General features: G+C 33.8%; 1 protein-coding gene across 1 annotated transcript; it reads right to left on the bottom strand.

Annotated features, from left to right (window-relative positions):
- Window positions 1-1,255: 1,255 nt before the first annotated feature.
- On the bottom strand, window positions 1,256-13,339 carry LOC110102771 (AP-1 complex subunit sigma-2). Its single transcript, XM_020831246.2, has 7 exons — window positions 13,029-13,339; window positions 7,871-7,957; window positions 4,571-4,662; window positions 4,379-4,487; window positions 4,273-4,308; window positions 4,099-4,185; window positions 1,256-1,411 (listed from the first exon to the last, which is right to left on the bottom strand). The coding sequence occupies exons 1-7, from the start codon at window positions 13,029-13,031 to the stop codon at window positions 1,340-1,342; spliced, it is 486 nt and encodes a 161-aa protein (XP_020686905.1). The 5' UTR covers window positions 13,032-13,339; the 3' UTR covers window positions 1,256-1,339.
- Window positions 13,340-15,514: the final 2,175 nt, after the last annotated feature.

Genomic DNA, 15,514 nt, shown 5'->3' with positions numbered 1-15,514 from the left:
ACAACGTTCGGTCGCTCTCGCTCCAGCCGAATGTCAAATCTTTTGTCATTTGCTTGCAAGTGAACAATGCAACGCCAATATATTGGCAACGCATTATTCACCCACTATATACTTTTTTTTTAATTCGAAAAATTGGTTATTAATTTAATATATATATATATATAATAAAGCATGAGAAAGAATATACTAGAAATATTTTCTTTTTGATGTTAAAAAATAGAATTCAGTTGAAGACACATTATTGCATATTGGTGTATTATAGATTTAAACAAAAAGGCTTCATTAAGAGAGAAATTATAGGTCAGGGAAATGTGGCCAAAGAATAATAAAAAAGCATTTTCCTAATCATAAAGCCCATAGGAGATTATTCATAAACATAAAAACAATTAAGACATCTCATCAATGATGATCAAAACTCCTTCGCTAAGATTCTCCATAGAGTACAATGGAAAGCAAGTAGAGGAAGGTTGATGAGCATCATTGGCTAAAAATCCTCATTTCCAAGGATAAGGCAAGTTTAGGGCCAAAAATCAAGGCTCCTGATTTGGGGTTTAAGAGGAGAACATTGAAGAGAAAATTGTCAAATGGGCTAATTAAGACACACCGGAGAATCATATCAACACAATGCACTGAATCCCATCAGAACTCTACAGTTAAACGTGCTCAGACAAGTGTATTACGAAAATGAGTGACCTCCTACAAAATGCTTATATTTTTGACACCACATAGCTACATAAAGACTTGTTGTATTTGTTGGAGAATCATTAGGGCACACGAAGCCCTAATGTTGAGCATTGTGAGAAGATGAATATTTTAGTAGAGAAGATGGGGTTACAATAGAGGCTTTTAGAACAGAGGATTTCCTAGATGCATTGGGTTGGATGTAGAGAGGGAAATTCTTGTGCCCTATGCAGGAGAATAAAGTTCTGAAAACCTTCTCAAAGCTTTCTTTAAAAGTCATGATTTCATTTTCATAGAATGAATATGAAATCATTCTTCTTTTAATATCTGAAGGATATTTAACAATAGATGAATGTGGTCATAATGAATCTCATATTGCTAAGACTTTACAAATTATGGTGAAAATCATAGATCCTTCGTTAATGATAACAATAACAAACTGAAGGTACAAACTAGGGCGGACAAGTTTGGACTAATACTTGAACAACAGACAATGGCTTCATTTATGACAACTTTCTTATTGCTTTTTAAAATAAATTTTCAGTACAAAAATTTTTTGAACTAAAAATTTTTATACTAGAACGCTGCTTTAGAAAACAACAAGAAAGCCGTCCAAACAAAGCCTATATCAAACATCAAAGTAATCATGAATTGATCTCTATTTGGTAGCCTGTGCAATCATATTGCTCAAGGAACTAGCCTGCTCCTTTGCAGTATCAACCAAGGAATCCTGCAGATAAAAACTGAGTAATCAAGAAAGCAGCAATACTCTTAAGCATCATTTGTGAAGAAATTATTTTGTGAGAAGATCGGATGCAGAACGCCGTCCGGAGACTAACCAAAATCCGCCACGTTAGCAGTACCGAGCCGTGGTACCGAGCAAGAAGTTACGTGACGCATTCTGGTTGATCTCTGAACAGCGTTTGGCGTCGGCAAATAATAATTAATCTCGTTTGGGACAGGTTTCTTACTAGTTTTTGAATATTAAAAAAATATTGTCTCAAACTAAGCCTTCAAAATTCCAAAATAGCAATTGAAGTCTTAGATATTGAATCGCTAAGATAATTTTACATGAATTGTTCATTTCGGAAGTAATTCATTAAGCAGAACATGTAGCTTTGTCATATCATGTAGCTGCAAAATCATGAAATTACAACTATGATGGTTAAGAGTAAAGAGCAACATGTTGCTGTTTTTATCTCTAATGTTTATTCATAATTCAAGTATCAATGAAATGGCTTATACTTCATTTTCTATTATTTGAATTTAGGGCAATTTTAAGGAATTATTGCTGAAGATCTATAGTGTCACAACAACAGGTAGATTAAATTTCGAAACAAGTTAAGGAATAATAGAGGTCAACCGTAAAGAGTTCACCCATCGCCAGTGAATTTCCGATAGAGTTTCTGTGACACTTCTCTGTTTTAACAATTCAATCTTAATTTCATAAGTAATATCCTCATCTATATCTTCATTCTTAAACCTCACATAACCACTAAAATTACATATCATATAACCATTCTTTATTCTACTAATTCAAAGTCTTCAATTTTTAACTATTTTCTTCATTCACTAATTTTTCACTTATTTCAATAGATGACTCACCAATTACTATTATGTCATAAGAAAAAATTATACACCAAGGCATGTCTCTTTGAATATCCTTCTAAGAATTTTCATAATCAAATCAAAAAGATATGTGCTCAATTGATCCTTGATGAAAATCTATAATAATTAAAAATTAGTTGTCACTCAGCAACTATTTATAAGCACTCAATTATACACATCTATAATAATATCAACATTTTTTTCAAACATTTGTATGCCTTAAATTACACAGGATTAATTGCCATAATACTCAAGCATAAGTTTTCTCAAGATCAATAACAATTTAAATGAAGATCATTTCTTTCTTCTCTATACTTTTTCATTGATTGCCTTAACACAAATTATTTCAATATTAAATCTTCCTAAAATGAAATTAATTGGTTCTATGAAATTGATGTAATTTTTCAAAGCCTACGAATCATTATTTTCTTAAGTTGATTTATCTATAAATAACATAATATGAACATCATTTTTGTTCTTGAATATTCCTATTCTCCAATCATTTGGCATCCTCTTAGTATTCAAAATTTTATTTAAAAAAAATTGTTAACCAATCACAACAATTTCTCTCATCACTTCAAGTCATACTGAACTTAAAGCATTACCATTATGTATTTTTTAAAAAGTTAACTGAAATTCCCTTTTTGGGCTAATCTATAATATAATTCATTATATCATCGGTTATGCTCTCAAGAATAATTTCTTAATTAAAACTCTCATTTAGTAATTCTCAAAATAACATTTTTCATCTTTCTTTAATATTTCCGTCTTTTAATTAAGGCCCTGTCACCTTCACTTTTACCGTATCGAATTTGATTTAGATCCCTTATCTTAGTTATTCTAGATAAATCTTACCTCAACTATTATAATATCTCATTTTCTCCTTCCATAATATCAAAACTACTATATAAATTATCAACATTACAAGATCTAAAAAATATTTATTGAAATGCATGTTAAACATGACATGATGGCCCTGACAAAACTATTGTTTTTTATCATTTTGGGGTGGTGGAATTTGAATCCTATTTATTAAATATGTTATTATGTAGTGGCATATTTATTCCATTTTTTTAAAATACATGATTTCTAAGTTGAATTTCTTGTTAATCTTTCTAAAAAAAGAAATTGTTATTTATTATCTATTAGTTAAAATGTTAGAAGAATATCAAGTTATAAAAGACGAAATCGAGAATCAAAACATTTTGCTCTTAGCAAGGTGAGGTGCAACATCAATTAACTCTAGTAAAAGCTTTTACCATAGCATAAACCAAATTCCTCAATGTGCTACTTATTGCTTCTTTTATTGCATGGAAAGACACATGACCTCTTGCTCACTAATCCCAAACTGCTAACTCGCGACCTCACTCCTGATTCGCTTGAAACCCTAGCATGCATTCTTGTTTAGAAAGAAATCCTAGTCTTATTATAGTTTATTAGCTTATAAGTATATTAGTTGATAAGTATATTATAGAAATTCACAAGTAATGAGGGGCTGCCTCAAAACATCTCAAGGCATTAAGCCTCCAGGCGTCCGTTTTATTTAAAAAAGGCATAAGCCTCACTGGTGCGAGTCTGCCATAAGCCTCGAGGTGCATTTTGAGGCGAGCGCCTAGAAAAAATTTTAAAACCATGGAGAATATGATGCTATCCCTATCAATTTTCAAATTCTATTTAAATAAATATTATATACATATATAATTTTTTTTTTCAGTAAACTACATAACTATATGAGTAGAGAGATGAAAACATCAACAAGATATCACTAACACCACAATGAAATCAGTAACGCTCATAAGGATTGGGTACCTGAGCAGCTATAATCCGGGCTACAGCTTTTTTGCTAGACTCTTGGAGTTCGCCAGCAATCAGAATCTCATCCAATATATAATACGCCTGTACGTTCCTAAGTTTATTATGATATTCGAGACTAAATTATGAATGAAAGAGAATATATGAAAATAATATCAAATTATCAATGACCTTGTGAAAATTGAAAATCAAGTCCAGCTCACAAACCTGGATAATAGAAAAATATTAGATTGCGATATCAAATTGAAAACATACTATAGTTGAAAAATTGACTTACACTGCCAAAGTAACGGTCAAGTATCTCAACGAAGTGATGAATGATTTCAAGAACCTCTAACTCATTGTCCTCAGCATCGATGCACATACAGAAATAGAGGCTAGCATATCTGTCATCAATTTTCATAGACAGATTAGAACGCTCTTAAGGAATCTTACTTGCATCAAGAAAGAGATTTACAATTCAAGTTACCTTCTGTATACAACTTTAAATCCTCTCCATTCTACAAAATTGCAGAGCTTTGGACCTCTTGCGAGAATTACTCCACTGAGCTCACGGATTACCTTTGCAACATAATGGAAGTTATATAAGCTGCAGAGTCAGGATAATCATAAAGCATCTCACAGCAAGAAGGAAGATCCTGAACCACATCTTTCCATTCAAGTACACCAAGCAGAATTAGAACTGTCAAGTACATTACTAACTCTCGTGCCTCTTTTGGTGGGAACTTTTCTGTTGGCATCAAAATATTCGCGATGACATGTTTCATTGCTAAGGCGAATATCAAATGTTGCAACAAAATATGTAGTTTGAATATTAGCACATAAATGTATTTTATATGAATTTAACATATATCCTTAGCACAAAAGTATTATGATCGTATATCTCTCTACATATCATAACAATAAGCTTAATTTTGTTCAATTTAAATACAATAGACTTTTTACAACAACAAAAAATATTTGCTATATATATATATATATATATATAAATTAACAATGGTCAATTTTTTTTTATTTAACTATATAAGGTATACTATTGGTGAAAATTATATGCTCTTAGTATTGTTTTATTAGAATGTGACTTCATGACTTAAAACAAAATATATCAATAAAGAAATTAAATTAATTAATATATAAATACATTTTAATTAGTATTGATTAATTATATTATAATTCGCCTAGTTATCAGAGTCCAACTAAATCATAATTAGTTATTAATTAGAATAATATAATCTATATTAATCGACTAAAATATTATAAATACTTGTTAACAATTTATTTATGACTAAAACATTAATTAAATTTATTAAGTTGATTTTCTTACCCCTCATCTTAAGAAGGATGCCTTTCATGAACCGACTAAATTTTTAATCAATGAGCAATCTGCTTATGTCTACCACCAGCCATAGTAAAATTAACTGCATAACCAAAACCCTATTCCCTATTTTGCCTCATGCATTGCAGACGCAAGCCCACGTCGCTCTATTGGAATAAAAAAACAAACTCTCTTCTATATTTACTGATCGCAGCTTCATCATTCATTCGCATAACCTAATTGCAGCTTTTACTTTTATCCTTTATATATCAATCGTCTCTCCATCTCCATATGTAGCTAGTTTCCACTATTAGTCTTATTTAATATGACTTTCAACCATAATTTACTACAAGTTTTTTTCATTATGAAAATTATATGCAACAAAATTTTAGATTTTACTAACCAAATTATTTTGTAGGCAATGATCGATTTTCTTGATAATAAATGGCAAATAATCCAAACAAAATTTTTTGATCAATGAGTTCAAATGCCGTAAAATGACCCAAATGATGAATACTTCCAAATCAATTGGTTCACCCAAATTCAAAGAAAAAAACAAAACAAAAACAACTTTCAATCATGATTTATAGTAGTATTATTCTATCCTCCCTTTTAGTTTAGACCACTACCACTCTAATTGAAAGAAGCCTCGTCACAACTTCATCTCAATTATGGATAACTCAATAAAGGTTCAAGCATTTGCTTTGAAGTTGAAAGATTAGGTGTGAGTGTTTCCGAGCACTTTCATATCAGAGTTAAATGAAAATAGGGAAAAAAAGAAGTTCAAGAGGGTCTATGCTAAAGATGAAGCAAGCACAAAAAATCACATTTCGATGTTGTTGATTGAATGGAACCCATACTGAAAAGATAGTTACTTGGACCCCTCAACAAAAGTGTTTGTACAAAGCATGAATAAAAGAAACAGTAAAGAGCACGATCTCTCATGCTAAGTTATGCAAAACTTTAAAGCTTGAAGCTATAAAAATTTATTCCTTTCTAGCTTTGCAAATGAAGAAAAAAATATCATTCCTCTCTAATTTATCGATCAGAAACCAAATCACCCTGATCAAGCCAAAATATTCAAAGACATGTCTTTATTAATGTACACTGGACATTATAAAGGACAATCTTCAATTAGCTTTCTCTGCAAGTTGAATTACACCTATTTTCAATGGTTTTCTTTCATACTTGTGGAATGACAAAGTTGTTTTCCAATAATTTCTAGCCTTGCTAGAAAGTTTAGAATCTAATAATCTTTCAAACTGCAAGATCTTTGTTGAACTCTTCATGCCACATTATTAATCATTTTTTATTAATCAATCCATTGTCATAAATTCGCCTCCACAATACTTAGTGGCACCCTTATGCATCCCGTCTCAAATATAAATATTGATATTCCACATCATTGTCCTTTTTGTCTGCACCAACATTCTCTCTGTGAGGGAGAGATATGGTCATGCAAAGCTTGAGCCATCAAATTAATCCCTTCTCATCTACAACTATAAGTTCTTCTCCTGTTGTTGACCTCGGCACACGTAAGAACATTCTGATGCTCTATGGGCTTGAGGATTTCCCTCGAATTAATACCAGCTAGAGTGGGTTGACAACTTCTTAGATGGATGGGGACGAATGATATGGTGTAGTGAAAGTGTACAAGTCACCTTATGGCTCCCCACCAAATTGAGAGTCAAAAGGAAGAGCCTTGGCGGGCCATTCTAACTTCCATGGTCTTGATTTTAACCAATGTTCCCTATGTCATAATAGATTCCTACTGCTAGCTTTCTTGCTTTTTTTTTTTTTTTTTTACATTTCCTTAATTCAAAGTTATACTTTCAGCCCTATGTTCGACTTCTATTCCAAATATTTGGATTCATTTCTTGTCAGAGTTTCTTCAAAGGAAAACGCCTCTTCAATTGATCGTTATAGATTTGCATTTTGAAGAAGGATTTTCTTCATAGCATTGTAACCCATTGTTTGTTAATCAATTAAATGCAGTATTGAGAAAATTTCTTAACTTTACAGAGAATGTCATGTTCCCCTTTAGGTTGATTAGTCTGAAAGATGATGTTTTGAATAACGATTTAGTTTGCAGTTTTTATTGCACTGATAAATTTTTAGATTGCATGCTCTTTCATTGTAATGTTGAAGAAATTATTGGTTTCAACGATTAATTGAATGAATTTATTCCGGTTTTAGACTGGAAATCTTTGTGGTTTGCCAGACAGAATATAACAATTTCTTTGATCAATTACAATATATTCCATATTTAACATAAAGGCTTTCATTGCAATTTTAAGAGCCCATTGTTTGTTTATCAATTGAATGCAATTGTTAAACAAATGCATAAGAAATGAATTTCAGCAATAAAGATTGCAACCTTTCGGATAAATAGAGAATATTACATGGAAAAATAAACTGAAAAATGAAAAGCATGAAACTGAAATAAGTGTTCACCTTAGATCTTTCCTTCTGTGCATATGGAGAGTACCACTTCGTGAGTCTAACCTTTCCTTGTCGGCTTAAAAGAAGCACAAAATGGATCTGAATATGGAAAAATGTTGCCTAGTTTAATAAATACTCAAATAGATAAATGATCTTTTAGGAAATTCAGACTTCCTGGCTTCTCGAACATTTTATTAGCTTCAATTCTTCATTTAAAAGCATCAAATACGAACATATTGAATGTGAACATAACTGCGGCAGTAAAATTTTCACTATGTAAGACTTTAAATATAAACAATCAACTCTACAAAATATCCTGCAAAAAATATTAGAAACCAAGACAAATAAAGCGGCAATCATGCATGGAATTCCATCATCATCAACCTTATTCCAAGCTTGCATCAGCAATCATGCATGGAGATCCATCAATGAGTTTGTTTTTGAGTGTTTCTTCTTGCTACTCCAAGACATAAGCAGAATAAAGGCACCCGCTTAAAGTACAAAAGCTCATCCAGTCACACGACCTTCTTTTGGTTATCCTTCAAGTTCAGTAAAAGCCCTCTGCTGAATAACCTGTAGCGCTATTTCTAGACTGCAAGTTTCAGATGAAAAGCCTCCGTTGATTCTTGAATTTTAACAAAGAGAGAAACAATGTTCATTGAATTTTCATACATATCATGAGAAAACCTCCGCTGATCATGTAAAACAGTTTCTAGCTGGAAACAGTAGAATAGACTTGAATTCCGCACATAAAATACCTAGCAATGAAAGACTTCCTTATATCAAAGATGATTTGTGTTGAATCCAAAATTATACGTGAATACACCCAACTATATTGAGAATACTAACTAAAAAAGAAAAAAAAAAATAGAGAGAATAAGAAAAATTCTAAGTAGAAAATTTTGAAAAATATGCTTGATTGCTAAAAATTTATATAAAATTGTGTAAATCAAGCTCACCCTTTCAACTTCCTATTTATAGATTGAGGTTAAGGCTTGAATATTACAAAATTTGGCTACATACATGACTATACAAAAAATAAGAAAAAATGCAATAATTGTGTAACTTATTCGAAAGGTTTGAATTGATGAAGTCATTTTTCGAGATCTTTAAAAGTTGACAGCTTTGCGCTTGATAGTCAAATAGCCGAGTAACCAGTAAACAATTTGCCTTAAGAAATCATCCATTCTTGAGTCACTATGACCAACTTCTAAGCAATAGTTCTTGACTGGAATGAGTTCTTAGATCATGGTCGCTCGCTTGAGGCGAGTTCTCCAATACACTGGCAAGTCTCTTTGAAGTTGAGACAGTAAACCAATTTATCTTGGCTTAAATTGACTTGATTTAGCTTGACCGAGATGAATTAGTTTGAATCAAGTTTTTAGGATATTTGGCTATATATTTACTTCATTGATTCTCTTATATCCTTAGAGGTTTATTGTAAATATAATATAATATAATATAAAAACTATTCCTTGTCATTTAATCATAAATCTTTCATAAATATTTATTTTAATATTAGTTATTAATGAATCAATTTAAAGTTGACTTCTAACATTATTTTTTTGTCTACGCCAATCAATAGTTAGCCTATAAATAAAATATTGGAACTCCTTACTCAAATATTTGCTTCTTCAATTTATTTCATCTCTTAGTATTTTGAATTATACAACTTCTTTGTCCCTGCAATAATGGAGGTTCCAAACGACAAGATTAATATCTCGAAAGAAGGAACTTCTGAAAAAGAATAATAAGAAAATGAAGTTTGCTGAACAAAAGGTAAAAGAAAGAGATCCAACAACTCGATACTTCGTCAAAGTCTCGGTCGATCAGCATTCTTTCTCCCTTGCTATTGTGGACTTTTTGAGGGGATACTAGTTAGCAGATTAGTAGGAATACTACTTGATATCTGATGATTAACTAGTTAACTCAATGTCTGATGATCAGCTTGTTGAGCAAGTACATAATTAGTAATGATGTTCATTTGCATTAACTGCATCATCGCAAGCATCTGTGTCATCATTTCTATCATCTTGTTGTTTATATCTGATATATCCTTATCTTTCTCTTTCATCTACCATTTTATACGCCTTTGTGCTTGTGTTAATGTCTCAACAAGTATTTCTTCTTCTTGATCATCATTTTGTTCATTATATGAGGGGACTTCTTATTTTAACTACTCGTACTGAGCTTGCTCTTCTTGCGGGGTTGTTGTTTTATAAGAAGCAAGCCCTGCTTCATTGCTTCGTCGGTATCCACATGATGGAGGCAGCTCATCACCATGCCCCACCATATAAACTACCTCAACTTACATGGTATCTTCATCATCTTTTTCTTGTACTCGTATCTCAGAGCGATGCTTCCAACAAATCTCTGGCTCTGAATGCAGTACATAAATTTCTTCGATTGGAAGAGTACTATCAAAATTGACCTTCTTATAAGAGGATGAAGTTGGCTAGCAATAAGATTCATTGGAAGATTCTTCAAGGTGTCGACTATTGCAAGTGTCAGTAAAAAGAATATTTTTCTTGGGTACCCATTGTTGACGATTCTTATCAGAGGCGGATCTCTGGGAGGCTGCACCAGATGTTACACGTATACTTTCTTCTCTAGTAATATTCTTTCATGAGGTCTTAGCCTCCAAATTTCTTTACCCTTCCACCGGGATCTTTCGTCAACTCTCCAATGTTTACCGGGTTGAGTTGATTTTGATTTTTCTTGAGTCACATTGGCAGATGGTAACTCTCTTAGTGGGATTCTCGTGATCTTGTTTGTCAATGACCTTTGTTATCTCTTCTTTATCAAGTTATTTTCTCTCGCAACTTTCATAACTCTATGCACCCTGGCGGACAAAGTTTAATGCTTCTTTTTCTGAGAAACATGAGTTTGTTGTTGTTGTTCCCATAAAGAATATTTTAGCTTGCCAGTAGAGCTATTTCTTTTAACTCATTTGATATTTACATATGTATTCTGGGTGGGAACGTTAAGCTCTGGCGCCAAGGCTGGGAGTGTTGATAATTGCACAGGTAGTGGTTGTTAGGCTCGTAATTCAGCATTCATTTTTCTCCTGTCGTTTGGATAATCTTCCTCCAGATAAGGAAGCTTCATGATCATGCCTTCTCGGTACAAAAGGATCAGTTGGCAGTGTGATGACGCTTGATAAGATCGGCAAAATTTTTTGCTTGACATCAGTCGTCTTCACAGTTAAAACTTCAAGATGTGAGTCTCTCGAAGATTGAGTCCTGTTTTGTTGAATTGTTTTAATAGTAGCAGTTCTAGCAGCTCGTGATTATTGCACTGAATAAGCATGTCATGCATAAATTTTTAGCAGAATCAAGCCTCATGCTAATTCCACAGCATGGCCTTGAAGAGTTACACCGTGAATAGATATGGCAGCAACCATTGCAGTAGCTGCAAAAAACTCCAAGCTACTAAAAATCTGATGTTGGCTTCAGAGTCTCTGATATTAATAACAGCATTCGCTAGTTGAATGCTAGCGCCACGTCCCAATTGGAAGGTAAAAGGAGTATTTTGTAGTTCTATTATGCACAAATGAAAGGAAATGATTAATAATCGAAAGTTGATACATCACCACACACTTTCAAAGTACAAAGACTCAGCGGCTTTGGCGTCGGGCCTGGTCGTATCGAAGATGGAGGCGGAAGTCAGCTAGGGCACGGTGGCGGGTCTAGTTTGGTCGCAGGAGCGCGTCGGGCTCTCAGGTGGTTGAGGAAGGTCGGCTAGGGTTTGGGCTCTGCTATCGTGTGCAGGAGTCATAGTTGGAAGAGGAAGAGATTGAGGATTTTGACTTCCTTCCCTTTGTAAGTATTGAATACTTCTTCGTCTTCTTTTGTTTGTGTGTGTGTATCTCCTTCGAATGAGAGGGGAGTGGTTCGTGGCAACTCTTATTACCGTGAGGAGCAACGGTTGCTAGTCGAAGCGTGGGAACATTTATTAGAAACATAAAGTGGTTATAGGTCAACAACGGGTTAAAAATATCACCTCTTCCATATCACAAAAAATAAGAAACACAACCTTCCTCTGTACGTTCTACCCATACAACCAATTATCTAGCCCAAACCACCAAATTTTAGCAATAAGCCACAAAGAAAAAAAAAAGAATACAGGTAAATGGATCTTCTCTATCTGCCTAATTGATTTACTTCCATTTAATAATAAGATTGCCTACAATTCATGTAGATTGCTTCAACTTTTCTGGAATAGAGATCTGTTTCAAAAAGTTTTGACTGTTCAAGTGATTCCATGTCAAGGCTCCTCTATGGATGTGTTATATATGTTATTTTCCCCTTTTATCTGACTACAAGATAATGATTCTTTCCTCTCATCTTATTTGGGATGAATTTTTCTTCGTCTTTTAAAATTGAATAGTGTGATTGTTAGTAATAATAGATCTAGTAAGGGGGTAGTGACTTTGGACCACCAAGTCATTAATAATAGTAAAGGTTTTAGATATCTCGGGTCTATTCTTCAAAGTGATAGTGAAATAGATGAGAGAATTATTAGTAAAATTCAAGTTGTATGGTTGAAGTGGAGGAATGCATCAGGCATGTTTTGTGATAAAAAAGTATCCCTCAAACTTAAGTGAATATTCTATAAGATGGTGATCAAAACCTACGATGCTTTATGGCGCAGAATGTTTGTCTATTAAAATAGAAGCATACAATTAAGTTAGGATGCTCAGGTTGATGAGTGGCTTCGCTCTTAGAGACAAAATGTGAAACAAGTATATGCGTGAAAAAGTTAGAGTAGCTCCAATGGCAGATAAGATTAGAGAGAGTCTCCTTAGATGATTTGGTCACACAAAACATCAGTCTTAGGATGACCCAATTAGGAGAATAGATGTATTATATTTGGCCATCCACACACTGGATCTAAGGGAAAATCTAGACATGTCCAACTAAAATCTACCTGGAACGAAACCCTCGTGGACAACCTAAGACAACACCAAACTAGGTCATTTGCGATGCAGGCATAAGGAAAATACCAAAATCGGAGCGCAATGCGAATGATAAAAACCCAACGAAAGCTTTCCAGGTGAAATCTAAGAATAGTTTGCAGATCCATGGAGGAGTTGTGAATTTCGAATTGAGACAAATTAGCACATATGTGGGATTCCAGATATTTATGCAAGCAAACGAAATACACGCACCATTTTTGCTCGCCAAAGCCGTCGCCCGGATCTTCTGCTCGGAACTTCGACCCAATACACCGAAGATGAAAAGCGGCGGATCCACAGGCTCAACAAACTTCTTGTCCGCGATTCTCTCGGATCTTCGCCACACAGCTATGCTCTCAGCGTCGCCGCAGCGATCTCCCGCTCCCAATACCTGCCTTCAGCTCCTCTCGCTCCCTTGCTCTCTCGTTCTCGATGTTTAATCGCGGAGATTTGAGATACGAAATGTGACTTTATTTGCCTGCACAAATAAGATGAGAGAAATATATCTGAAATATCGTTTGGATGAAGTTATCTTAGCGACAGATAATATCTTATATGTATAAAACACGCCCTATTACGGCATGGCCTCTCTAGTGGCGTGAGTCAAAATGTGGAATTTTTATTGCGTCCTCCCACCTGACGTAGAGATACATCTTCTTATCATCAAAAAATTCGGTTTTTACTCGGTATTGCTAGGTATTATTTGATAATAACGATGAATATCATCATGTGAAAATCAATACCGAGTTATACCGAGCTGTACCGAACAATACAAAAAAATACCGAGTTCTTTCTAGGAAAAACTAGGTATTTTTTTGTATTGCTCGGTATAGCTCGGTATAACTCGGTATTGGTCTTCACATGATGATATTCCTCGTTATTGTTTGGTATTGCTCGGTATTTGCTCGATATTTCTCGTTTTATTGCGCGAATTTAGCTCTGGGAGGACGTATCTCTACGTCAGGTGGGAGGAAGCAATAAAAAATGTGGGCTTCATGTTGGTGGATGATTTTGTTAGATTTTGTCGTGGGATTAGTTACGCTGCCAAGCGCTCTCTTTAAAGTGTCAGCGAGTAGATATCAATGTTGAAGAACAAAAATAATAATAATAATAATAAATTAATTGAAATTGGTTTGAATAAATTTGATTTTGAACTCAATTTGAACCTATTTCTAATTACTCAAACTTTAATGTGAACTAGGTTCTAATTTATACTAAAATTAAGTTCAAAACTGACTCAAAATGTGAACTCGGGATCAACAATGTATAAAGGATAAGTAGTTTACAATCTCTTATTGGTTGAAGGAGAAGTCATCGTGATGAAGGGCGGAGTTCGAATTACTTGTATGAAGAATAAGGATGAAGCAAGCATCGCAATCTCTCATTGGCGTGTCAAATGAACTTCACTAGAGAAGACATGGCAATGAGTATCGTACATACTTTGCTAGATAAGGCAAAGTGGGGTTGTGGTGTGTGCCAGATGGAGTTCATCGGAGAGGGTCTCATAGGTTGGCGTCATGTGTCGGACAAAACTCGCTAGAGAAAATATCTTGCGATTATTGCATAAAGAGAGCACATATGATGAATTGTGAGACTAGAAAACTCTAGTTCAAACAAATGTTATAACTTGGTTTAAATTCATCACATTAGAATAAGAATATAAAAGATGAGTAATTTTTTCCAAAGTAAACATTGGCTATGTAACTCCAATTACAAATACTATGAGGCATATAAAGTCAAATCGTTCATTTTGAGATTGTTCACTTTTCTTCAATTGAAACTCTTTTAATTTTACTTCTTTATTTTGTTTTCTTATATGCAAAATGTCATATTTTCTCTTCCAATAATATGAGAATAACATCAATATAATAATGTAATATATAGAATAAATTTATAATTAGTTTAAAGCATAAGGATACTATAGTCCATACTCCATACTCAAAGCTTATCCCAACATATTACAATGGTGATAGGTCAAGGAAGGGAAAGAATTAATATAATAAAATATGGCAATTACATGAATAACACTAATAAAAATTATTTACAGAACTAACATCCAACAAGATCATTAGGGAGTTTAGCATTTTACAAGTACTCCATAAATGATAATCTCTAAAACTAAATTCAAAATGAAGTGAAATAGCTCTATAACTCATGACGGTAAATAAGTAGATTTGGCGTATGAATCTTTGTATGTGCGCACCTGATTAACAATCAATTGAGAGTTGGCGATAACTTTGATGATTTGAATTGCTAATTATGAATAACTAATTAGAGCTTCGTACTAGCTCCATTATTAGTATATTACTATTTAAGCATTTAGTGAGTATGCTAAACTATTTCTTTGGGAGTCATAAAAACAAGGCTAACTAATGTGGTTTGTGGTTCTTCATGGAAGCCACGTAGGGGTGCAATTGAGTCATGCCAGCTCAGGCTCAACTCGTTAACAAGCTTGCGAACTAAACTTATCGAGCTTCTAGCTCGAGCTTTAACAGGTTTTCGAACTCGTTGGCTTATCGAGCTCAAGTTCGATCCTAAGTATGCTCGACTTAACTACTTGTCGAGCGGCTCGGTTGGTGCGTGTGAACTGCGGAAGCGGGGCGAAGAGCGGAAGAACGTGAGACCGGGGAAGCATGGGAATCGCAGGCTCGTGCAATCGTAAAAGTTGTGCGAAGCTCGAAAGCGCAGGCTCGTGCAGT

Source organism: Dendrobium catenatum, unplaced genomic scaffold (assembly GCF_001605985.2).
Source record: "Dendrobium catenatum unplaced genomic scaffold, ASM160598v2 fragScaff_scaffold_621, whole genome shotgun sequence".
Taxonomy (NCBI): Eukaryota; Viridiplantae; Streptophyta; class Magnoliopsida; order Asparagales; family Orchidaceae; genus Dendrobium; species Dendrobium catenatum.
The sequence above is the reverse complement of the archived record's forward strand: the minus strand, read 5'-3'. Positions and strand labels throughout refer to the sequence as shown.